The sequence below is a fragment of the Camponotus floridanus genome, unplaced genomic scaffold (assembly GCF_003227725.1).
Source record: "Camponotus floridanus strain SB8 unplaced genomic scaffold, Cflo_v7.5 scaffold58, whole genome shotgun sequence".
NCBI lineage: Eukaryota > Metazoa > Arthropoda > Insecta > Hymenoptera > Formicidae > Camponotus > Camponotus floridanus.
The window spans coordinates 902,634-930,425 of record NW_020229747.1 but is presented as its reverse complement, the minus strand read 5'-3'; the positions used below and the strand labels follow the sequence as shown (position 1 = coordinate 930,425).

Genomic DNA, 27,792 nt, shown 5'->3' with positions numbered 1-27,792 from the left:
TAACCCAAAGAGGGGGAGAACGAGATCGGCGATGTGTGGACCGGAGGAAGAGAAGAGAGACCGATACAGAGACAGAGAGCAGATAAAGATGGTCGAAGATGCTGAGAAAGAAGAGAGAGAGGGAGAACCTTCCCAGATGAGCCCTCTTCTCGACTCTATAATCTGTAGCTCCAGTCTCGCGTCGAGTCCCGTCGAGGCGCATCATCCGTCTCCCGTGGGACTGATCGATCTCGTGCGGGCCCAAAAGATCGATCTCGGCCCGCCGAAAACCGGAAGGTGTTCGCGGAAATCGTCAAATCCTTTTATGTAACTTTTGGTGACGTGGGATTTTCACGAGTATTCAAAATCTGTACGTTTTACATGTGGTTGCTGTTTTCTGGATATTCAATTTACACGCACAATAAAATCGCAACGCTTTGTGAAGAGAGATATATAAATTTAGAAATATTCATATTTTTCTAATTAAATAATTGTAAGTTTATTCTTTTCAATTTCGCGAGGCTATTTATCAAGAAATTCAGAAATTGTAATTGAACATAAATATTTATATATCCTTTATTAACTTTTCTACAATGCCCTGATTCAAACGAACAGTAGTTGATTGTCTCTCATTATTTTGCTTAAATATTTTCAAAAATTTAATATTTTTAAAACATGAACACACTTTTAAAAAAAAGTTTAAAATTTCGAAAAAGTCCGTTTTCTAACTTCCACACAATTAGATGCAGAAAGAGATGCAATGATTTAATACCACATTATCAATCATTACATCATCGATCATTCGTGACGCAAATAAAAAATTTTTAGATTGGAAGGTCGAATCAAAAAGTGCTGACCTAACCGAGCAATTTTTTAAGCCGTCTTTAATCGCGTTTATTTACGCGTGATCATTAAAGATCATTACGAGATTAATTGCGTGATTAATCGTGCGTAATCGTTATCCAACTCACGCGTTTCAAATTTGTTAGTGTGAATTTGCAAACAACTAGAATGATATGATAGTTTTAATAAATATGTCCGAAAAAAGTTTGAAATCTTTTGAATCTTCATAAAAATTCACAAGAATTTTGTTTTCTTGAAATTAAAAATTCTCTTTTGTCTTTTTTCCAAATTTATATTTCTTTAAGAAAAGAAATATTTCTCTTCTTTCTTGTAGAAAAAGAAGACAAAATAAGAAACAAATTTTGAATAACAAAGAAAAGATTTTTACTCATGGTGAAACGAAGTTTGTTAAGGATAAGGAAACGTTTCGTTTCTCTTCGTAATGAAAAGCTCTTAATAGACTCGATAACGCCGTGGTGTAGAGTTTATGAGCTCATTCGTTACGGTGGTGTATCTCAAAGCTGAAATTACGGTGTCGAAAGCTATCTTGATACGTTCCTTTATAATAGAACACGCGAGTACAAGGCTTCTTTTTCTGCAGGAATAATGCAGAAATAAATTTATGCGACTTTGATAGGCTTCCCTGGTCCTGCTCTTTTTTGTTTAAATAATGAGCGAAACATTTACATATAAAAACATTTGGCACGATTAAAGCTTCTTTCTTTCTTTTTTTTTTAAAGAAAAATCGGTTTTATCCGAGATTTATTTTTTCAATAAAAGAATTACGTATTAAAATTGTGAACAAAACTAATAATCAAAACAATAAATATCTCTACAGAATAGATATAGGATATCATACAAAATTAATTATCATTAATTAATAATAATAATAATTAATTTACATTCAATTAAAAAAATATTATGAAATAATAATCGTTAAATATCGAAGGTGAATTCTTTCAAGCATAGGGTTGAATTTAAAGATTTAAATTCATAAAGGCATTTTAGTGTAGAATGAAATTATTTGCAACAGTAGTGCGAAATTAATCGTAAACTGTCGTCTCTCGCGCGCCGAAACGCCAGTTATGGTGGATATTTATATCAGGAGATAGTTGCTTCTATCTCATCGTACTAATTTGGCGTTTCCGGAAAGGCATCGCAGTCACGAGCAAATTATCGCATGTTGTCTTTCTCAGCAGGAATTTACACAAAATAGGACAAAATAAGAATGACAAAGGAAGAAAGAACACATAAGATACACGTGAAAAAATTTCTCTGTAATTAAAATACATATAAAATATGTCTTGAATAAAATTCTTGAATGATTTCAAAAAATCTAGATCTTGCACAGACAAATTATTTGCACGATAGAACGTTGTAAGGGAGCCATAAATTGTTTTTATAGACGGTGGAATGATCGCGACGACTTGGAGAAATCCCTCGAGATCGATCAAGGATCATGCGCGTTAGATGCGCGAGCTGAAAGGATAATCCGGCATAATCGAGGAAGATAATCGGAAATAGGAAGAGTCGCGAGTTCCTTGCGCAGGATGTCCGCGTTATTTCTGCTGACGGCCTGGATCGTCCTGGCGTGTCGATTCATCCAGGATGGGGTAGCGACGGGGCAACGTTACACCCCGAGTCCTTCCCAGGACCTGGACAATACTCTGCAATCAGTGCCACCTGTCGGGTGAGTATAATCGTGATACAAACGACCCAAGCAGCCAATCTTCGAGTGATGTGATCGCAAAATTGATATATCGTCCCGCGGAATCCTGACCTCGGGTTTTCTCTACCGACAAAAAAATCTGATGTCGCAAACACCAGGAAGTATAGAAAAATTGATATCGGAATATGTTAGTTTTACGTAATAAAATGTCACACAAATAGATGCACGTGCAAAGAAACGAAACGTCACGTGTCTCGATGTCCTTGGGGAGCAGCAGCCGATCATTTAAAAAGGTTAAATCGCCTCGTGAAAAATGCGAAATTGTCGTAATAGGCCCCGGCATCTAGCTAGCAACGCGGATCTTGTCGAGAATCCGATGATCCCGTCGCGCGTCCTCGGCGAAGTTAAACGGCGCGATAACACCTAATTAGGTTATCGGGGCTGTTACGTTATACGCCAGCGACGCGTTGAATTCTCTATCCGAGTAGCGCCTATTTTTCGCAATAAGAGTCAAGTTTCGCCGATAAAGTCCCGCGCTCGCCTTCGCGGCTCCGTTAAATGTTTTCGCGGTCGCGCAAATGGGATAATAAACGGGATTAGCTGCACACGTACATCCATTGTGACCAATTGGCAACGGTATGCGCGCGAATAGCGGAATTATTTCTCCAGTATACGAGCTAATTTATCTGTCCAATCTTGCATCCGAATTCTAAACTAATCTTCTAGAGAATCCCCAAGAGATGAGTTCCATTTCAGATTGCTCTCTCTCTCTCTCTTCAGTCAATTCAAATACAAATGCACGCGCGTGCGTGACCTAGTAAGGAGTTATTTCAAGAGAAGAGATGGAGAACCTGCATATAATTATGCGAAATGTTACGATTCCAATCCGACGTGGGAATATATCAGTGGATCTAGTTTCATGAAATAATCTCTCTCTCGCATGGCTTCGACAGGGCTTAATTTCCATCGCTAATCTCATCGTTATATTAATAATACCGCGACTCTAAATGGATGCTCATCGTCTTATTGAGGCTCGGATAGAAACTAATTCGCTCGTGCATCAAGTGTATTTAATAATGCTGTAAAATTGATTTATCTAAATGATATTCCCTATAATTCGATTATAAAATCTTTAATCATTGCAATGATTGAAATATAATTTTTTTTGCAAATATAATTTATTCGTTAATGACTTGGAATATGAAAAAATTTATTTCATTATTTCTTCTTACGCACGTTTAAGGGAAGATGAATGCAATTTTGTTCAGCTTTCTATTTTTTATCTTTTATCTTACCATCCCTATCAAAGTTTAATATTAATCTCATGTTTCGAGTAGTTTCGGATTAAAATGTAACACCAACGCAATAAGACAAGGAAGATTAAACGCAGATTCTATCTAAAATTATATTCAATTGATGTTATGGTATTAATGGCGGTCTCCTAATCGTCGCCTGTTAAGTAACGCTACGAAAACAATGCTTTTAATTGCTTCTGACAGGATGCCCGTTAATACATCTTCATTAACGATGAGCTTGGTTAACCCTTCCGGTCGCTTACGTCTCCTTTGTCGGTACGTTTAACCGCGTTTAAATCGTAAAGACAAAGAGATATCTTTTTTTGTCGATACTCATCTAGGACTTTTCAACTCGAGCAACTTGTGACCTAGTTTAAAAATAATTTATAAATAAATTGGAGCTTGCGCAATTTTCTAGCTTGCTATTTTTAAATAACTAGTGCTACTAAAAAATTTAGACAAATTTGCACGCTTTATATTATTTAATTTACATTTTTTAAATTATATAAAACATGAAATAAATATAAAATATTTGCATACCTCTCTGCCTCTGTGTCTTGAACGCTTTACGAATAAAATGCAAGATACATCGGGTGTAAACTCCCTCGCGTTTCGCGAGTGCTTCCTCCTCTTTCGCGCGAGTTGCAGCTGCATTATCTGGCCAGCGTTTGATAAACGCGCGTCTCCACGTTAATTAATTAACGCGGATAGAACGCGGACGGTGTGATAAGCGCACCCCGGAATACGAGATGCGCGTTTCACGCCGCGGATCTTTATCGTGACATACGCCGTTGTGGATGGACCGATCCGTCATCATCCGGCTCATCTCCGCACGAGCGGTTATATCGCGTTGGCGATTTTATTGTTTCGCTGAATGATGAATGATGCCTCGTGGCGCGGCCTGCCATTTCGATCGTCATTGATAACTCGGACCGGGAACCGAGCGCAAGAGAATGATCGATCGCGAAAGAAGGCTCCTCCAGGATGAATGCGGTAGCGCAATAACCGAGATATATATCGCCGGATGTAATAGAATAACGCTAACATTTATTGGCGAATCTCGAGCTTTATATTTTTTCTCACAACATCGTATAATATTTTTAGTGTAAATTTATTTAAATGTGTGGTACAATATTTGAAAATTTATAAATTTGCAAATATATAATTAATTTATAATAAATGTATAATAAATTTTCGAAAATAGAATTTCGATTCTATGCTATTTATTCGAAAGGAGAGATCCGGTCTCTCATTTTGCTTCTTATCTTGTTTAATGGGACAAGGTAAAAGGATGTATTAAAAGGGTTGATTTTAAGTTTCTAACGGGATCACCGTTTAAAATTATTCACGGTTAATTCAGACTAGTTTAAACTTTAAGTCGCATATTACGGCAGGAAGTGAAGAAGCTCTTTATGTGGAGGTAATTAGAACCGCTATCGCAACTTTTAACTAACGCAACTCAATGACTAGGCGCCATTCGCGATGCTTTATCGATGCCTCTCGATCGTTTCAGAGTTTACCCTTGCGTTTCGAAGCTTACATTTGCCTTTTTTCCGTGGCTGCTATTTAGTCTCATTCCTAATCGCGACCTTTTGATCGCTTTAATTTTAATGGCACGCAATTCGCGCGGTCGCCTCAAAGCCATTACAGCCCGCTTCCAATTGAACTCTTACAAGCGGCAGTTAACTAATTAACCGAGTTCGCATTAATTGGGTCTGCGATATCTAGATGCTAGTCGCTTAGTAGGGCGTTCCATTAACACGCGCATTAATTCCTCGTCGTGTCAATGGATGATAATTAATCATAATTATATAATTATATAATTCATATAATTATATAATTTAATTTTTAAATTTATATAATTATTTCATTTATATAATTTATATCATTATATAATTTATACAATTATATAATTTTCCCATAATGAAATAATATTATAAAGAATTATAGAATGTTAATTTAAAATAAATATTATGAATACGGGAAAAGAAGTGTGAGAGATACGATTTAATACCCATCAGTTACGGAAATCCGCGCCGAGATCTTAAAATGAAGATATCGGTGTCGACGAGTGCGTTGATTTCAGGGCTCGTTAAGCTATCATTACAGTCGGGTGTTAAAATTACACCCTGCCGAGACGCCACGTGTTGATCGGACCGCGATACAAGTTTGACGGTGGGTCCAATCTCTCCGGATCTCCATCTGCATGTAAATTGCATTAAAGCTCTTGATCGCAAGACGATCGATCTCTTCATCCATGTAATTCCTCTCGTCTACAAAATTGTTATTATTATTATTATTATTATTACCGAATGTCGCTGTAATTTTCCAATTACCGAGATCAATCATCGAAATGACAACCGGCATTTTGGCCGAATTTTATATCGTCGCTGAGAAAACATGGCGATAATAAAGTATCGCGCGAGGCGACTCGCAGAGGAGAAAGATTTATTCTTAAACGAGTTTGAAGAACGAGAGTTGAATTTTTTATAACGGCAAATTGTTTAAGTAACGCGCTTGTTTCTGGAATGATGATTTAGCGGCGTAATCGCGTGTAAACACTCGCTTACATCTCGAGCAGTTAGAGTGGGCCACTGTGAGCAAGATTGCTCCATCGCTTGTGTGCTTTTAATATCGTCGTATGCAAACATCCGCCTCACCGAGACGCGATATTTGATGTGCCTCCGCGGGGATGATATGCACCGGACGCGTAAGAAAGTCAGAAGCGAGGGGGAAGAATGCGAGGAACATCGAGAACAATTAATCTCCTTCGAGACGAGAAACGAGCTGTCAACGTTATCAGTGCTGGAACACGAGAGAATCTTAGTATCCATTCGATACATTAATGAGATATATTTTGATTATCGCGAAAAATCTTGCGTTGAAATCCAAGAGTCTTTTTTCTGTTTTTTTTTTTTACGAATTATAGGACTTACAAGATCTTTTAGGGTTCAAAGTTCTCGGGGCAACCCTACAGACCGCGTTAGATAACAATCGCGCTTTATCTGCCTTCCTCCCGCGCGATAAAGAGAGCCGGCGATGCCCTGGCGTTTGCGCGATTGCGTCGAGAGGCCTAAGTGGCGGCATTTTATAGCAGCTGACGTTAATTACGAGGCGCCAGACGTGAATGGCCGCCTTGTTCCGAGGTGGTACTCCGGCCTCTTTCTCTCTTCCCAATCTTCCTGGTTTTTTTTTCCTTTTTTTTCGCTTCTCTCTTCTTGCGCGTGCCACGATGCCGCGGAAATGCCGCGTTTCCGCCTGCGGCCTCTTCAAACTGGCGCCGCAGGAACTTGTGATTAATCATAACCTGGAGCGTAACTTTGGAGGCTGATGAGCAAACTCTTTAAAGTTTCCGAAAATTTATGAATCTTTCGAGAGAGAACTTTTTCAAAAAATAGGCAAACTTTTTGTGTCTTATATGATAAATCCATTCCAATTATGGGGATGGATTTTTGATATTATAAATATATTAATATATGATTCTTTTTCTCCATTGCTTCTCTCTTAAATTTTTTTGCGAATGTAAATCCAAATTTTGCGTTACTGTTTTCTTAGAAACTGTCTTTCAATCTTGTTTAACCAAGTTAATTTTTTAATTAATCCAATTAAATCTACATTGTACCTATTTTTATGCAAACATGTGATTCCAAAAAACTAACGAATATTTAAAAATCTAGGCCGAACGTGTGCAGATCAAGATATAAAAACTACTGCTGCCCGGGATGGACAAAGAAACCAGAAACGGGCCTGTGCGTTATTCGTAAGTAAAAGCACAAGTTACTCATTGTTTATTGTTAAGTTTTAAATAATATATTAATTTATTAACGTACACATACGTACGTACGTACGTTCATAAGAAAAACATGAGAACAAGCCAATTAAAAAATTATTATTAATAGAAAAAATATAAAAGTTGAAAGAATTTTAACTTGTAAATTAAACTTAAGATTTTAAAGTTTTATTATAAAACAGATATTTAAAAGGTTTAAAAAACAGAATACAACTGTTTCGTTTTCTTCAAATTTCACAATGAATTTAACTACACCAATTATTATTCAACTAATAAAATTTAAAATATAAAGCAGTACAGTACTAATTACATGAAAATAAAATAATAAAATGAAGCGTAGTCCGATCGAGGATAATAATCCTTACGATATTCTGGCGTGACCTCCTCCGAGATATTCGCAGAATAGAAAGCGGTTATTAATATTGCGCGAGAGGAACCGCCTATCATTATATCGGTATTGCTCGCAGTCGATGATAATGATCGATGCAATTACGTAACGGACAAATAGGCATTTATGCGACACGAACGGCCGCCTCGAATGAAACTGGTTTAATGACCTGTTATGCGCTTCCTGCTGATCGCATTGTCTGGTAACGCGGCCGCGCTTCGTTCGAGATCAGCATCCCGCCAATTTCCGGGTGTCTGATAGCGTTATTAATTGTTAATTAATTTATGCGATTAACATCTTATGGGTTCAGCGTTGTTGTCGAATTAAAATTATAAAATAATTGTAAATATTTCAAATGGATATTTATTAGAATAAAACATCAAATGAAACATTTATAAATATATTCTGGGTCTTGCGAGAATTAGTGCAATAACTATTCCGTTAAAAAATATTATTCAATATACTCTTAAAAGTATGCATATTTCAAATCTCCTAAATATATCGTTCATATTTTAGCAATTTGCATAAGACGCTGCGGCTCTCTAGGAAGATGCATACAACCCAATATTTGTTTATGCGAAGGTGGCGTCGTCGCATCCTCCTGTGGCAACGGACAAAGCAAAGGTGAGACATAACACCGAATGATTCTAATCATTTCATAAAACTGATAATAATTATTAATAAATAAATAATTATTAAACAATTATTTAATAAATATTAAATAATTATTTAACAATTATTTATTAATTAAATTATTTAATAAATATTAAATAATTCTTTATTAATTATTAAATAATAAATATCTTTACCGCGATGATTGCGGAATTTGTCGAAAATAAAATTGATTACTTTGTAAATTTGTCGTCGACAGTCATCACGCACGAGACAGGAAGCGGCAGCGAGCGCGGCAGTGAAACCGGTAGATGTAGAGTTCATTGCCTAAATGGAAACTGCGTGGATGGTCGATGTCAATGTCGCAGTGGTTATCAAGGAGAATTTTGCAACGAACGTGAGTTGAAACACATATCATGGATCGAGATAAATTTTAAGTCAAATGCATACATCCCGCAAAGTTAAATTATAATTTCCACAAGGATAATGAATCGGAAATCATTTCAGCTATTTGCCGAGAACCTTGCCTGAATCAAGGGAGATGCATCGGTCCAGATCGTTGCGCATGCATTTACGGCTACACCGGAAGACGTTGCGAGACCGATTTCAGGTAAGAAACGTACATTTCCGCAGTCGCTCGAGTTGCTTCGCGTTACACAGCTGTTACGTTCCAGAACCGGGCCGTGTTACACCAAAGTGAGAAACGAACAATGCTTGGCGAGTCTTCCAAACGTGTTTTGCACGCGGCAATTGTGCTGCGCGACAGTCGGCAAGGGTTGGGGCCACCCCTGCGAGAGATGCCCAGCTAGATTGGATTGCGAACAGGGTTACCTGAAGACCAAGCAGGGTCAATGCATCGGTAGGGTTTTCTTCTTTAATTATGTAATCATTTAATGTAATATATAACAAATATAGGGTGATAAAATTTTCCGCATTTTCTTCAGATATCGACGAGTGCGAATCGATTCCCGGACTCTGCCAGGGCGGAAAGTGCTTGAACACCCTCGGTTCGTTTAAATGCGAGTGTCCTGAAGGACAGGCGAGGGACCTCGATACCAACGAGTGCAAGGACAAAGACGAGTGCCAGGAAGAAGGTATTTGCGCCGATGGTCGATGCATAAACACGATCGGCGGCTATTACTGCCATTGTAACCCGGGATTCATACAGAGCCAGGATCGCAAATATTGCATTGGTAAATAGTTATTAATAAAAGATTTTACTAGTTTCAATCTTCTAATCTTTATTTTATATAACTATTTTTAGTTTCATATTCTTTTGCCTATCGTTCTATTTTAATTGACTAATTATTTTTCGACAGATGGCAGACAGGGATTGTGTTACACGGCGGTAAATCGTAACGGACAATGTAAAAATCGGCTGGCGATGAGGTTGAGCAAAAAGGATTGTTGCTGCGGCAAAAACATGGGTAGAGGATGGGGTGACGAATGCTTTATCTGTCCCAATCCTGGCAGCGGTACGTACGCGTTTTCAGGGGAAAATTAATCTAATTGCACAAACGGTAACTTTCCTTGACGATATTAAATTAAATTCGATCTGTAAAATTTCGTACGCGGTCTTTGATCATTCATCAATTCCTCGAGAGACATTCATCAATTCCTCGAGAGATACTCCAGACTCGCGAGAGAAATAATGGACGAAGACGCTAGATAAAAGCGATCACTTTTACGACGACTGGCAATTCTACAGGATCCACGTTATTACTCAATTGTAGACGATTACAACAGGCTTTGCTCGCAACTGCAGTCAATCACCGAGGTGAACGAGTGCGTGCTGAGACCGGACATCTGCGGGGACGGCAAGTGCATCGACACCAAAGAAGGCTACGAGTGCGAGTGCTATCCGGGATTTACGAGAAAGCCTAGCGGCAGATGCGAGGACGTGGACGAGTGTCTATTGGGTTATTGTCAGGGTGGAATCTGTCACAATCAACCCGGCAGCTTCACCTGCGACTGTCCGCACGGATTTGTCGTTTCCGGCGATGGCAGATACTGCACCGGTAATCGATTGCTCTTCCTCGACGAAGGAACAACAGCTTCTACAAAATACGATATTACACGATATTTTTTTGCAGATCACGACGAATGCCAAGACACCGGAATGTGCACCAACGGACATTGCATTAACATGAACGGATCCTTCAAATGCGAGTGCAACGACGGTTACACTTTGTCGCCGACGAGGAATACTTGTATAGGTGAAGAATAATGTAAAACGAATGTTACATTGATATTATATTATAGAGAATTTGCGCCAAAAGTTTGTCGGAAATTTCAGAAATATATTTATAAATTATATTAATATGTTTAAAATATTTTTGAAAGAACTTTTAATATGATGATGACTTGTCCAAACTTTTTATTTTAGACATCAACGAGTGTGTAGAAAATCCGCGAATCTGTCTGAATGGCCGTTGTGAAAACACGCCAGGATCCTATCATTGTATTTGCCAATCGGGCTTTACTCCTTCGAGAGACAATACTTTCTGCGTAGACATGGACGAGTGTTCTACCAGTGGAATGTGTGAACACGGCAAATGTGTCAACATGGAGGGCTCTTTTAAATGCGTCTGCGATTCCGGCTTCAGGATCGGCCCTGATCAAAGTCACTGCATCGGTATTGATTTCATCAATATAATTAATAATTTCGAAAATAATATCGCATTTTCAAATTTTCAATGTTTTAATAAATTATAGTTTTTCGAAAAATTAATTAATTAATTAAATTGAAATATTTGAGGGTTTTGCAGAGTCAAATTAAAATTATGCAAAATTTCATAAAACCAGAAAAATTTGAATATGCGAAAAAAGTATGTGGAACAAATTATTTTTATATAATTATTATTTATTTGATAAGATATCGACGAGTGTATAAGTTCACCCTGCCAAAATGGGCGCTGCATCAACACATTAGGCAATTTTCAATGCGAGTGTCACCCGGGATTCAATCTAGGTCCTGACGGCAGATCCTGTTTAGGTTCGTACTATTTATATTTTCTATTCTATCTAATATAAATATTAATTAAATTACATTTTTTGGTTAAATTAAGAGAGAGATATGTATTTAAAAAATATAATTCTTTTATATACTTCTTTTATATGGATGTTTCTTTTTTAGAAATTATTTTTATATTATTTTTTATATAATATAAAATAATTATGCTACATTTTAGATAATTTTGCACGTTTTTTTAAATATTTTCTAAAAAAAAATTGACTAATCGATTTTATTAAAAAATGAAAAAGCTCTTTGCTTATGTGATTCGTTAAAAAGACTAATTTTCCATTAAATGATTACTAATGATTACTAACTATCTACTTCTTTAAATTTTGACGAAAAATTAAATTGAATTTTGCTTAATAAAATGAAAAATTGAATTTTTATCGGATGATTCTGCGCTGGTCAGATACGAGAAGAGATCTGTGCTATTCTCAGTACAGAGACGGCCAGTGCTCCAACCCGACCTCAACTGCCGTGACAAAGTCCAGCTGTTGTTGCTGCACGGTCATCTTGGGCCAGCCGTTAGGCTGGGGCAGCACTTGCCAACCGTGTCCGCTTCCGGGCACCCCAGAATTCGAAGCCTTGTGTCCGCACGGTGCTGGAATGACTTACAACGGCGATGGTAAATAAATGGATGTCTTGAAAATTCAAGTTTATTGATATTTTTCAGAAAAAGAAGCTATAAAATATTTAAAAGTTCTAAAAATCCAAAATACAAATAGATTCCCATAAATTTTCGAAATATTTTAACACTGTAAAATTATAAATCGAGACTTTTTTCGTTTCGATTCAGTGAATTTTAACGTCAGTTAACGAATATTATTCACAGACATCAATGAGTGCGCCCAGAATCCCAATATTTGCATCAATGGCGGATGCGAGAATCTTATGGGGACGTATCGGTGCATCTGCGACAATGGATACGAGGTTGATGCAACGGGAAAGATATGCACCGATATCAACGAGTGCGAGCTAGAGGATTCTTTGTGCAGTGGCGGTCAGTGTCGAAACACACCCGGTAGTTTCCAAGTAAGGGAATTATTTATTAAGTATATTAATTATTTTAGTATATTAAATATATTAAATATTCTGTTAATTAATTATTTAAGTATATTAAATACATTAAATATTCTGTTAATTAATTATTTAAATATTTATATATATAAATATTTAACGAATTAATCGAACGAATGCATTCCGTTTCATCTTTTCGTTCGATATATATAAGTATGTAATCGGACGATTACATTCTGGTTCACTTTTTCGTTCGGTATATATAAATATTTAATGAATTAATCGGACGATTGCATTCGGCTTGCCATTTTACTCGCCGCGTTACAGAGAATATCGCGCGAGAGAGGCAGGCAACATGCGCGGCGTCATGCACGATTTCAACCGTCCGCGCGCAGAAAAACGGCTAATTTATATCATGACTTCCGGATGCGATAGCGATTTCGTTCTTTTTGCATAAAATTCTACACCATTTCGCGGCACTACCGTTTAAATCTCGTCCCGATCGCCCGACGAGCGGCTGACTTACAGTGAATATCCGAAATCTGCTTCTTGGATTCACACTTAAGTGTAATATTTATATATATCGAATAAAAAAGCGAGTCGGAATGCAATCAGTCGAATAGTGAATTAAATGTTTATATATACCAAACGAAAAGATAAATCGGAATGCATTCGTTCGATTAATTCGTTAAATATTTATATATATAATATTTATATATAATATTTATATATATAAATATTTAACGAATTAATCGAACAAATGCATTCCGATTCATCTTTTCGTTTGGTATATATAAATATTTGATTCACTATTCGACTGATTGCATTTCGACTCGCTTTTTTATTCGATATATATAAATATTTAATTAATTAATCGAACGATTGCATTCCGATTCATCTTTTCGTTCGATATATATAAGTATTTAATCAATTAATCGGACGATTACATTCTGGTTCACTTTTTCGTTCGGTATATATAAGTATTTAACAAATTAATCGAACGATTGCATTCGGCTTGCCATTTTATTCGCCGCGTTACAGTGAATATCACGCGAGAGAGGCAGGCAACATGCGCGGCGTCGTGCACGATTTCGACCGTCCGCGCACAGACGAAAAACGGCCAATTTATATCTCGACTTCCGGATGCGATAGCGATTTCGTTCTTTTTGCATAAAATTCTACACCATTTCGCGGCACTACCGTTTAAATCTCGTCCCGATCGCCCAAGGAGCGGCTGACTTACAGTGAATATCCGTAGAAGCGCGCGGTAACGAGAGTCGTCCCACTGTAATCCGATACTATATACTATACGATCGCGACGAAGCGATAGGCGGGTCACTCTCCGAGACATGATGGTAGTTTGCGATATATCGCAATACCGCGCCGAAAAATGACCCGTCCTTTTAGTGGCGAGAAAATGATGCGCTATCATTTCCACACCACCTTGCGGTAGATAGCATGGTGCGCTTTTTTTATAGTGGTTTCCCCCATAGGCCTATTCCACTCTCAATTTGAAAATTATTCAAAATACCATTACTATACGCTGAATATATCGTAAATGTAAAAAATTAATGGTGACAGTACCTTTACAAAAATTGATCCGTGGTTGAAAATCCCTCGATAAAATGTAATGCACACGTTGATAATGATGCGATGATAAAATGCCTCAAGAATCCTTTCTTCACCTAGTACACGAAGGCGCACTGCTGGACCGGTTATCAGGATATTATGCACGACACCCAGTTTCACATAATTTATTGCACAACACGTAAAATTGTACGGCCACTTGGTTTTCGTGCACGCCCGAGAATGATTTCATGTAAATTGCGGCCGCACGATAAGTATTTTCTCCCGCTAGTCCGTATGCCACAATCGTATCCGTATATTCCTGCAGAATACACTTCATTTTCTCTGTTAATTTATTACGCAAACACAAGATTTTTATTAAAATATCTTAGCTCTCGCACGCTGTTACCAGACTGCGTACGCCAGCAGTACGCAACTACAGCTGACAGCTGAGCGGACTGTGAATGTAATCATAGTGCGCAGGCGTCGAACTCACACTACGCTTCCATTCACATGTCCATTCAGCTGTCAGCTGTAGTTGCGTGCTGCTGGCGTACGCAGTCTGGTAACAGCGTGCGAGAGCTAAGATGTTTTAATAAAAATCTTGTGTTTGCGTAATAAATTAACAGAGAAAATGAAGTGTACTCTGCAGGAATATACGGATATGATTGTGGCATACGGACTAGCGAGAGAAAATACTTATCGTGCGGCCGCAATTTACATGGAATCATTTCTCGGGCGTGCACGAAAACCAAGTGGCCGTACAATTTTACGTGTAATAATTATGTGAAACTGGGTATCGTGCATAATATCGGGATATCCAGTGCGCCTTCATGTACGAGATGAAGAAAAGATTCTTGAAGCATTTTATCATCGTATCATTATCAACGTGTGCAATACATTTTATCGAGGAATTTTCAATCACGGATCAATTTTTGTAAAGGTACTGTCACCATTAATTTTTTACATTTACGATATATTCAGCGTATAGTAATGGCATTTTGAATAATTTTCAAATTGAGAGTGGAATAGGCCTATGGGGGAAACCACTATAAAAAAAGCGCACCATGCTATCTACCGCAAGGTGGTGTGGAAATGATAGCGCATCATTTTCTCGCCACTAAAAGGACGAGTCATTTTTCGGCGCGGTATTTCGATATATCGCAAACCACTATCATGTCTCGGAGAGCGACCCGTCCACCGATTCGTCGCGCTCGTAGTATCGGATTACAGTGGGACGACTCTCGTCACCGCGCGCTTCTACGGATATTCACTGTAAGTCAGCCGCTCCTTGGGCGATCGGGACGAGATTTAAACTGTAGTGCCGCGAAATGGTGTAGAATTTTATGCAAAAAGAATGAAATCGCTATCGCGTCCGGAAGTCGAGATATAAATTGGCCGTTTTTCGTCTGTGCGCGGACGGTCGAAATCGTGCACGACGCCGCGCATGCTGCCTGCCTCTCTCGCGCGATATTCACTGTAACGCGGCGAGTAAAGTGGCAAGCCGAATGCAATCGTTCGATTAATTGATTAAATACTTATATATATCGAACGAAAAGATGAATCGGAATGCAATCGTTCGATTAATTAATTAAATATTTATATATATCGAATAAAAAAGCGAGTCGGAACGCAATATTTATATATATAAATATTTAACGAATTAATCGAACGAATGCATTTCGATTCATCTTTTCGTTTGGTATATATAAATATTTAATTCACTATTCGACTGATTGCATTCCGACTCGCTTTTTTATTCGATATATATAAATATTTAATTAATTAATCGAACGATTCCATTCCGATTCGTCTTTTCGTTCGATGTATATAAGTATTTAATCAATTAATCGAACGATTGCATTCGGCTTGCCATTTTACTCGCCGCGTTACAGTGAATATCACGCGAGAGAGACAGGCAACATGCGCGGCGTCTTGCACGATTTCGATCGTCCGTGCGCAGAAAAACGGCCAATTTATATCTCGACTTCCGGACGCGATAGCGATTTCGTTCTTTTTGCATAAAATTCTACACCATTTCGCGGCACTACCGTTTAAATCTCGTCCCGATCGCCGGAGAAGCGGCTGACTTACAGTGAATATCCGAAATCTGCTTCTTGGACTCACACTTAAGTGTAATATTTATATATATCAAATAAGAAAGCGAGTCGGAACGCAATCAGTCGAATAGTGAATTAAATATTTATATATACCAAATGAAAAGATGAATCGAAATGCATTCGTTCGATTAATTTGTTAAATATTTATATTTAAATATATTAAATATATTAAATATTCTGTTAATTAATTATAGGTATTTTCACAATTTTTTCAACATGTTAATCTACATGTTTCAAATTAATTAAATTACTCTCTTGGAATGTCAATTATGTGATTTTATTCGCAGTGCATTTGTCCAACGGGCATGAGATACAACACTCAGAATCAAATGTGCGAGGATGTGGACGAGTGCGAGGAGTTAGGACCGGACGTCTGTTTCAACGGCGTGTGCATCAATACTGTGGGAGCTTATGAATGCGAGTGTTTCCCGGGCTATGTTCTCGATAACACCGGTTACATTTGCCGGGGTACGAGATTAATTTCTTCTAATTTTTTTTCTAAATGCAAGAAAAATTGATAAATAAAAATAAAGATAGAGACTTTTCTTCCTGACTTTCTTTGATTTCAGACAATCGAAAAGGTTCGTGCTGGACCAAGATGGTGGATGGTCGGTGCGAGAATAATTTACCAAAAGTGGCTCTTCGTTCCGAGTGCTGCTGCTCGGTCGGGGTAGCTTGGGGCAGCCCATGCGAAATTTGCGAACATTCTCTCTGCGAGTGTTCCAAAGGTTACGCAAAGGTAGACGGCAAAGACTGTGCCGACATCAATGAATGCGAGCTCAATAGCGGGATTTGTAAGGGCGGCGGTACCTGCGTCAATACGGACGGCTCCTACCGTTGCGAGTGTCCTCCCGGCCTCACTCTGGACGCAACGCGTAAGCTAATTAAATCGTCATTCGTTGTTTTTTTCAAAAATGAAAAAAAATATTATATTTTCCTGAAGGACAGAATGTTAGTTTTCAAGCGTTTAATCCTTTTATTATTTTCCGTTTCAGACACTACTTGTATTGACACTAGGCAGGAAGCGTGCTTTCTGGATTACCGTCATGGCCAGTGCGCTAATTCTGTAGAGGGCCATTTCTCCAAAAGCCTCTGCTGCTGCTCCGTGGGTCGTGCCTGGGGCAGCGAGAAATGCGAGCTGTGCCCCAAGTTAGGTACACCGGCCCACACGGAACTTTGTCCACGGGGAGATGGCTTCACCGAGCGACAGGACATCAACGAGTGCATCGAATTTCCAGGGATGTGTCTGAACGGCAGATGCAAAAACACGATCGGCAGTTATAGCTGTAGATGCAATCAGGGCTTCGCGCTCGATGAGCATGGCATCAAGTGCAATGGTTGGTGACATCTCAAAAAATTCCTGCATTTTTTGGATTTTAGAGAAAAGCTTTCTTTCAAATCCTGTGCCAGATAGGTGTAAAGATTTAAATCTATTTTTGACTCTTGTATTACCTCGAGAAAGATTTAAGAAGAATAAGATGCAAGTTGAGAGAAATTAATTTATATATAGAAATAATTAATTAAAATTTTAATTACATTTGCAGATATCGATGAATGCGAAATCATGCGTGGTGTTTGCGGGAATGGCACCTGCAAAAATACGCCCGGCGATTTCCAGTGCGATTGTAGTCCTGGTTACCGCAGCAATGACATTATGAAGATTTGCATGGGTAAAATATAAGAGAAAGTTTTAAAATACGTTCCAAAATATTTTCTTGGAATAACGTGATATATTTCTCTTTTCAGATATAAACGAATGCGAGGAGACGCCGGGTCTGTGTCGCGGCGGTACCTGCATTAACACTGAAGGAAGCTTTAGCTGTCAGTGTCCTCCGGGGCACGAGCTGGGCCCCGACAAACAGACCTGCAAGGACATCGACGAATGCTCGAGAACCAGCGGTATATGCTCGAACGGCGTTTGCGAGAATATGATGGGCACTTATCAGTGCATTTGCGATGACGGTTATCAGCAAACGGGCCTCAGATCTCACTGCGAGGACATTAACGAGTGCGCCATCAGCAATGGCGGTTGCGAGGACATTTGTCTCAACACGCCGGGCAGTTTCTCTTGCTCCTGCCGGTGAGAGATCATTATACCTTTCTCTTAGAAAATTTATGTTTAACTAAGATTATCTCCAGGATAATAAAAAGAATAATAATATTTATAATAATAATATTTCGACAGCACCGGCTACGCTTTAAACCTGGACGGCCGTACCTGCGTGGACGTGGACGAATGCAAGGATAATCCTCGAATTTGCAACGGAGGTAAATGCAAGAATGTACCGGGTGGCTACACATGCAATTGCACGAACGGTCTACTGCCCGGCAGAGACGGCGTATCCTGTATAGGTAAATTCTTTTCTTGTATCCACACTCTATTACCTTGTTAAAATTATATTAATTAAAATTATATTAATTAAAATTATATATAACGTATAATATAATCGTCTACAATATTGTTAAACTGACAGATGTCGACGAGTGCGTGATGCAGCCGCAAATATGCGGATTCGGCGAATGCTACAACACGATCGGCTCCTTCAATTGCCGTTGCGAGGAAGGCTACTCGGTGAAGCCAGCGGAAGGACCAGCGTGCACCGACGACGACGAATGTCGATTGAACGCCTACTCTTGCAGCGAGTTCGCCGAGTGTCAGAACACCCAGGGTTCGTACATATGCACGTGCCATGATGGTTTCACCGGGAACGGGATTGAGTGCTGGGACATCAACGAATGCTCTACCAACAACGGCGGCTGCGATTCCAACGCGCACTGTATCAACACCGAAGGCTCCTTCAAGGTATGTATCTTGAAGACTTCCGCTTATTGCGGCTTACTATTGAATTATAAACGTTTGCATGACCTGTTAGATTTAATTTTTATTGTTTATTCAACAATGCTTGCAGTGCGTGTGCGACGCCGGTTTTCGCGGCGATGGTTACAACTGCAAGGACGTCGACGAATGCGCGGAGGACAGTACGCTTTGCGAAAACGGACACTGCCTGAATTATCCGGGTGCGTATCGATGCGAATGCGAAATGGGCTTCATGCATCCGGACGAGCGTAGCGAGCAGGCGTGCGTGGATATTAACGAATGCGATATGTTTAACAATCTGTGCGTCTACGGCCGCTGCGAAAACATCTTTGGCATGTTTCGCTGCGAATGCAACGAGGGCTATAAACTGGACAATTCCGGTGGCAACTGCACCGACGTGGACGAGTGCGAGAGCCCGCAATCCTGCCAATATGGTACTTGCATCAACACACAGGGCAAATACATCTGCAGATGCCCACCGCATCACGAGCTCGTGGAAGCCGGGAATGCCTGCGTTGGTAGGTAGAATCATTTAAAATCCTAGATATTCTAAAATTTCGAAATTTTAATGTAACTTGATGTATTTAAAATTGGAAAATTATTAGATTTTGATCTCCCGAGTTTTGATGTATTTAAAAAAAAATTAACTTGATGTATTTAAAATTGGAAAATTATTAGATTTTTATCTCCTGAGTTTTGATCATTTTAAAGTTTATAATAAATTGGAAAGTTATTAGATTTACCGATTTTTATAAATCTGATAAAATAATTTATGTAAATATTTTATCTACCTAATATTATTTTTTTTATTTCTGATTTACTATCGCTCACACAGATAGACGCGAGTCGCTTTGCTTCACGGGCTACGAACATGGCACCGGAAAGCCTCAGTGCATCTTTGAAGTAGCGACGTCGGTGACGAAGGCAACGTGTTGCTGCAGTATTGGCACTGCCTGGGGCAACAATTGCGAGGAATGTCCACGGGTTGGCACGAAGGAATACGATCAATTGTGTCCTAGCGGGCCGGGATACAGGCCGAATCGTGTGACTGTCATTTTGGAGGACATCAATGAGTGTGTAGAGCATGAGAATATCTGTCAGAACGGACACTGCACTAACACGTTCGGTAGTTTCATGTGCTCGTGTAACGAAGGCTTCATCCTGGATGATTCCAAGACCAGCTGTATCGGTAAAAGAAACAAACGACATTTTATGTTTCCCAAATTTTATGTTTCAGTTTATAAAATCCCTCTCTATATATATTTTTTCTTTTATATAAATTTTCTCTTAAATTTTAAATTTTCTGGGTTATTGGATTCGCGTTTCAATATTTTAAAAAAAATTATACAGATATAAACGAATGTGCGTTACATCCACGAATATGTGGCGTTGGATACTGCATCAACGATCAAGGAAAATATCATTGTGAATGTCCCGAGGGATACATGGCGATGCCTGGAGGAAGTTAGTATATATACACAGCCAAATAATTTAAGAAAAATATTTACTTAATATTCACTTCATTTTACTATCGTTGAATTCATTATATTATTACTTGGTATGTTATATTACCGAGAAAAAAATTGTGATATATGAAATTAAATTCTAATTTTTTCTCTCGAAATTATAAGATGTAACTGTAACATGTTTGTCTTTTTAGAGGAATGCGTCGATATGAGGAAGGAGTCTTGCTATCTCACCTACGATTCTGGTCATTGTCTCAATCCCATGGTGCAGCCGCAGACAAAAATGTTGTGTTGCTGCTCCATGGGAGCCGCATGGGGTATTCTTTGCGAAAAATGTCCCGGCGAGAGGACTCGTAAGTAACATGTTCGATTCCTGCATCTCGAGATAATGCTCAATCAATATGGTTTCTTCGTAGGTGAACACGAGATTCTGTGCGGATTGGTACCAGGTCAAATCATGAATCCGATCACGAATCACTCCGAGGAGATCGACGAATGCGCCCTGATGCCGACCATGTGCACCCATGGCCGATGCATGAACACGCCAGGTAGCTTCGAGTGTCAGTGTGAGCGCGGTTACGTCTACGACGAAGATTCTCATCAATGCATCGACGAGAATGAATGTCTACAGGTGCAACTTTCAAATTTTAATTCAAAAAATCTTAATTTAATCTTAATTTAATCTCATTTTCCTTGATATTTAAAAACAAGATTTAGAATCGTAATATATAACAATAATCGATATATATTTTTTATAATATCGAATAATACTTATCAATAATATATATTTACATGTCGTTTCGATTTATTTTAGATCCCGAATCCCTGTAGCGGAAACGCGCAGTGTATTAATCAGCAGGGCTATTTCGAGTGCGTGTGTCCGGCTGGTTACAAACTCGGTCCAAGTCAGCGTGATTGCATCGACATCGATGAGTGTTATGATCGGCCAGGCATTTGCAGCAACGGTGCGTGTAGCAACCTGCAAGGTGGCTTTCAATGCATCTGCCATGCTGGATTTTCGTTGACCCGCGACCGGGACAACTGCGTCGACATCGACGAGTGTCAGCGCAATCCGAATATATGCAACAACGGCACTTGTATCAACACCCTGGGCTCGTATAAATGCCAGTGTTATCAGGGATTCAAACTCAGCCCGAACAACGATTGCGCAGGTAGGTTGATAGCTAATTCTTAATCTCTTTATATTTTTTAACAATAATTTTCTTGCGTATTTCGATTATATAAATTTATTTCAGATATCAACGAGTGTCGAATAATGCCATTTTTATGCCGCAATGGTCGATGCCGAAACACGATTGGCGGCTTTGTCTGTGAATGCGCGGATGGTTACGTATTAGCTCAAGACGGCCAGCATTGTCGCGATATCGACGAGTGTGACGAGGTACGTCATGTAGATTTACTGACAGTTCTACTTGTTGATTGAGGCCCTCTTTTCTTTGTCATACATCCCTACCTAGCATCTTGAATATATCTTGGACAGATCATATTAAAAAACTTTTAAAAAGCGACGAACGAAGGAAAAATATTTCATCCATCGATATTTTTACAAACATATATATGTTTACATCATGTGTATATCAATGCGTTTCTTAAAATTAATTTTTTTGAATTGTTGCAGATACCGGGATTATGTCCGTCTCCGGGAAAATGTCAGAACTTGATGGGATCTTATATATGTAGCTGTCCACTAGGATACGAGCTGGACCATACCAGAAAAAGATGCGTTGGTATGTTTAAAATTATAAAATTATAAACACATTCATTAAAATTATAAAATTATAAACACATTCATTCATTATATCATGCATAGCTCTTGTTTAAGACAATCTATTCTAATCTTGTTTAAGACAATCTATTCTAATTTTGTTTAATCATCTTTCCCTACAGATGTAGATGAATGCATGGAGACTCGAGACATTTGCGAAAATGGTCAGTGCATCAACACGGAAGGCGGTGTGATCTGTGAATGTCCGGTCGGGTATCAATTGAGCGAGAAACCGAATTCGCTTAAGTGCATCGACGTGAGGGAAGAACAATGCTACGACAGCTATAGACGAGGCCAATGCACCCTCCCGCGGGAGGGTGGGATGACCAAGAAGCACTGCTGCTGCACGATGGGCAGGGCTTGGGGTCGCTACTGCGAGGAATGTCCGCCGGAAGATAGCGGTAAAAGATCCTGTCCAAAATAGTTTTCTCAATAAAAATTATTGAATTTTATTTTAATTAATTAATTAAGAAATTAATTTAGATTTTTTAATCATGAATCTGCCGTAAAAGTAGTTTTCTCAATAAAAATTATTGAATTTTATTTTAATTAATTCATTAAGAAATTAATTTAGATTTTTTAATCATGAATCTATCGTAAAAATCTTTCTTACTTTTATATCAAAAAAATTGTTTGCATCATAACGTATAAAAAAAAGGTATAAAATATTAAAAAAAAAAGAAAGATATAATCTTGTTTATCCAGAGGAATTTAAGAGGCTGTGCCCAGAAGGACCTGGACGGGATGACACTGGGATCGATCTGAACGAGTGTCTATTTATGCCGGACGCTTGTGTCGGTGGCGAATGCATCAACACGGACGGCTCGTTTCGATGCGAGTGTCCGACCGGATACGTCTTGGACGAGACCGGAAGGCATTGCGTAGATCTCAACGAGTGTCTGGGCGTGCAGAACATTTGCGGAAACGGCACCTGTCGCAACATTGACGGCGGTTTCGAATGCTCCTGCAACGAGGGTTTCGCGCCGGGCGCCAATCAGGTCTGCGAGGACGTGAACGAGTGTCTGGAGATGGGCAATCAGTGCGCCTTCCGGTGTCACAATGCGCCAGGCTCTTTCCGATGCATCTGTCCGTATGGCTACACCTTGGCGCCCGATGGCCGCCATTGTATTGGTAATTAAAAAAAATATATTAAAATGTTATTATTAAAATATTCAATTCAATTCTTTATATTTAATGCAAATTAAATCCTGCGCGCATTATAAATGAAATTTTCAGATGTCGACGAATGTGCCACGCCGGCGAACGACTGCAGATTCCAGTGCAAAAATCTCATCGGCACCTTCATATGCATTTGCCCGCCTGGTTACCAAAAGATAGGAATGGCGGACGAGTGCAAGGATATTAACGAGTGCGCTATTAATTCGGGTCTCTGTCAACATGGCCGTTGCGTCAACTTGGACGGGAGCTATCAGTGTCTATGTCATGACGGTTTCGAGCAGAGCTTGGACGGAAAATCGTGTATCGGTATGAGAAGAGATCGTGCAATTAGATTAATAAATAAAAATATCATGTAAACTGTCACGATTCCATTTTTTATCTATTTTTTATTTTCAGACCGAAGGGTCGGCTATTGTTTCCTGCAAACAATCGGTGGCAGGTGCACCGCCAGGACTTCGGAATTGCGCACGGTCACTAAAGCGGATTGTTGTTGCACTATGGGAGCCGCATGGGGGCCACATTGCGAAATTTGCCCATCGAGGGATTCCGACAATTACAACGAACTTTGTCTGGACAAAGGATTTTCCGTTAATGGACAAGGTACAATATTTTATTATCTATTTTTAATTGATTATATCGATAAGGAGCGAGAATCTCGCTCCTTATCGATATAAATAAAAAAATTTCAGACATCGACGAGTGCAAGACCATACCGGATCTTTGCAGAAACGGTCTATGTATCAATACTCTAGGCTCTTACAGATGTATCTGTAATAAAGGCTACAAGGCCGACAAATCTGGTATTCAATGTATCGGTAAGCTCTCCTCTCTAATCGAAATATGTGATAATTATTAATTGAATTGAAAATTAAATCATATGGAATCGCGCAGATATTAACGAATGCGAGTTAACGCCGAAGCCGTGCAAGTACAACTGTCAAAACACCGAAGGCAGTTTTATCTGCTCGTGTCCATCCGGCTTCATCTTAAATCCCGACGGTGTCAGCTGTAGGGACTTGGACGAATGCGCGACCGGGAATCACTTGTGCCAGCAGAATTGCATTAACACACCAGGAAGTTACACTTGCGGCTGCCAGGAAGGCTACAATCAACAAGGAGATGCATGCCATGGTTCGTCTACAAATCTCCTAATTACTTTTCTCTTCATTTAATTAACAACAATTAATGTAAATGTATAAATGGATATATTTTTCGTTACTCGCAATCTTTCCCTCTGCGTGCTTCTTGTAATATAAGTTTCTTACAGATATAAATGAATGCGAACAAGCGGGTGTTTGTCCGAAACCTGGGAAATGTATTAATACTCTTGGCAGTTTTCAATGTCTGTGTCCAAGGGGCTTTAAGCTAGACCATTCTGGGCGTTTCTGTACAGATCATAATGAATGTGCCGACGATGTCAATTGTGAACACGGTTGCCAGGTAAGCATGTAATTATTTACTTTAGCTTCTTTCTATCATTATTTACTACTTTAGAATTTTCTTTATAATGATGAACATCCTTTATGCAATAATGACCATACATTATTTATGCTTTCCGTTTCTAAGAAAAGACCTTTCCTTCGTTTAAAGACTTCGCCTTCTTTTCACAAAAACTAACTGCACAATGTGCTTCTAATTTTTTCAGAATTTTATGGGAAGTTACCGCTGTGGATGCCCGGATGGCTTTGTGCAGCACCTTTATTATAATCAATGTATTGACGAGAATGAATGCAACACGTCGCCATGTGGCGATAGTACCTGCATTAACACGATTGGTGGTTACAAATGCGGTTGTCCGGACGGTTATCAATTCGATAATAATCTGGCAATCTGCGTGCAAGTATGGCATTCGCGAATTTCCTTTTATTTTATTAATATTTCTAGAAATGTAGATGTATTTTACTTTGTGTCTCTTTTCTCTTCCAAGGTAAGTGCCGGATGTTTCGGCAGCCCTTGTGCCTTCGGATGCACTCCAAACGGAATCAGCGGGTTTATTTGCGGCTGTCCCACCGGTTATCAGCGAATAGGACAGGTTCGTTTTCCAATCGTGTTAAAAAAATGAAATGAGCCGTTTAAAATGTCTTGAAGAAAAATATAGGAATATTTATATTAAAAGTATATTTTATATAAAATTTTTATATAAAAATATAATTTATATAAAAACTTTCTGCAGGGTCACTGTCTGTCTACGATTAATCCCTTGTCGCAAGGACGCTACAACGAAGATATCGGCAACGTGCCAACCTTCCAAATCAATCCTGATTCTTATCACATACCATCGGCCGATGATAAGACAATTTCCACAGAAGGATGTTTCTCTTGCAAGGTTTGTATATCACGTCTGTTTTTTTTTTCATAGCGGAATAAATGAGATTTAAACGCGGGTTTTTGAATTAGATAAATGGAAATGGGCGACACAGAAGAGGCACTAGAAATAGACTTACCAGTGAAGAGGCGAGGACGAGGAGAAACAGAATGAAAAAACGACGAAACTCCAGGCTGAAGAGGCATCATCACGGAATGGAGCACTTGCTTAAAGTCAATCTACGTCAAACGAGGCATCGCACACGGATCATCAAGCTGCAATCCGCCATCAAGGTAATTTCCTAGAAAGAATATAATCTTAAGTTAATATCTTCTTCTTTAGAAAGCTCCAATTGAAAATGAGCTTCAACTTTATCATCATCTCACAGGGCGAGGACATGAATTACACTATCGCGCGGGGCAACAATGACGGACACTTCGAGATCGTCAAGGAACGCGGCGTTTCCGCCCTGCACTTCCGGCACCGGCTGAAAAATCCCGGCGAATTTCACGTGGTGATCCACGGTCGTCCCGAAAACGCGACGGCGATGAGAACGGAGTGGGAAAAACCTCTAACACTCACAGTCCATCTCATAGTCGTGGAATGAGATCATCGGAAGGATCGAGGATAATCGAATTGAGAAAACACTGCCCGACACTGCGCGTTACGCTTTTTCTTTAGTCAATTTTTCGCGAATTATTTCAAGCTACGGTAAAGTATTAAAAGCACCGGAAATGCCAAGGTGGGAGGAGCGCGAATGACGGAACGGTCTGTAAAAAGAGCTAATTTTTAAAATGGATCAACGTGATTCGAAATATGAGAGGAACGTTGAGCGTTTTGAATCTTTTGTGTTCACTCGCGCATTATTTAGCTGCTAGATAATAAATATTTTATTTACGAGCAATAACAATTATTTTTACGACTGCCAGTTTATCTTCGATACATCTACACTGCCAATGTAACCAATCGAGTGCCTTATCTTTTTCGTCAGATTTTTACATTCGCTGACTTATATCGAATAAAAAAATAATTCATTGACAAGAGCCTGAATGAGATTCTCCAGCAACTCTTTGCGCGTCTCTTTGTCAAGAAATGTAAGAGCGTTCTTTCGATTTACTGCCTGTACTTGTTACATAATACGATTTGATTAGAAGTATAGTAACACGTTAGAGATGTACAAACGCTAGATTATTATATATAGCTTTAAGCGAGCGAACGCGCGTGTAAACAGAAACAAATGTAGCTTTATATATTTATAAATTTTAGCTCGGAAGAAATACGGCACGAATGTAGTTTCGTGTACAAAACCAGTACATTTGACTGCGCTGAAATTTCAAAGAGGACTTCGTAGACATATATCGTCGATATATATACGATTGCTTGATTATACGTTATTACTTCGTGCCTATACATAGTAACGATTTTAATTATGTATAATACTAGAGAACATGCCAGAACTGGTATTATATATATTTTATATATATAGGATGTGAATAAAGTTTATTTAAAACAATTTCTCTGTTTTCTCGGCAACAATCGTGATAAACAAAATCACTGATTAAATAGAATCTTTTGTGCCTTTTAATCAATTATTCATAATCAATTATTATTATTATTTGTTATTATTAAATATTCGCCATCAAATATTTATGAGAAAAATTACGAGAAAAAGATGCAAAAATGCTAACAATAAAGCAACCGATCTCCTTAGCAAATAATTATTAAAAAATAAAAATTATCGATGGGAAAATATCGATAATAAAATAACATCGATCTTTCCGTCCTCTTCGTATAATAATATTTTGAAATTTATTAGGAAGAAAATAAAAAATTGATGAATTCAACAAACACCTAAATAAATGGACTTTATTAAGAAATTGATAATAAACTCTAACAACTCAATCAACTTGCGTTGATCTTTAAAGATAGCTTCAGCTCCATTC

General features: G+C 38.7%; 1 protein-coding gene across 3 annotated transcripts; it reads left to right on the top strand.

The window, feature by feature from the left end:
- Nucleotides 1-189: 189 nt before the first annotated feature.
- On the top strand, nt 190-27,356 carry LOC105258224 (fibrillin-2). Of its 3 annotated transcripts, none has more exons than XM_011269359.3 (42): nt 190-349; nt 2,228-2,512; nt 7,464-7,546; nt 8,481-8,588; nt 8,836-8,973; nt 9,084-9,186; nt 9,251-9,435; nt 9,521-9,769; nt 9,896-10,051; nt 10,310-10,594; nt 10,670-10,792; nt 10,963-11,211; nt 11,452-11,571; nt 12,002-12,217; nt 12,425-12,624; nt 16,583-16,763; nt 16,865-17,170; nt 17,291-17,632; nt 17,840-17,965; nt 18,042-18,375; nt 18,481-18,647; nt 18,770-19,098; nt 19,205-19,631; nt 19,949-20,302; nt 20,464-20,577; nt 20,774-20,932; nt 20,996-21,210; nt 21,394-21,751; nt 21,836-21,981; nt 22,219-22,327; nt 22,488-22,766; nt 23,071-23,496; nt 23,602-23,850; nt 23,941-24,144; nt 24,234-24,359; nt 24,436-24,675; nt 24,812-24,984; nt 25,190-25,384; nt 25,472-25,576; nt 25,718-25,870; nt 25,942-26,142; nt 26,238-26,456. In XM_011269359.3, exons 2-42 carry the CDS (start codon nt 2,373-2,375, stop codon nt 26,454-26,456), a joined length of 8,592 nt encoding a protein of 2,863 aa, XP_011267661.2. In that variant the 5' UTR covers nt 190-349; nt 2,228-2,372. The 3 variants fall into 3 exon arrangements, with proteins under 3 accessions (XP_011267661.2, XP_025268603.1, XP_025268604.1); XM_025412818.1 differs by lacking the exon at nt 190-349 and adding an exon at nt 2,087-2,099; XM_025412819.1 differs by lacking the exon at nt 190-349 and having other exon boundaries at nt 2,373-2,512; nt 26,238-27,356.
- The last annotated feature ends 436 nt before the right edge of the window (nt 27,357-27,792 follow it).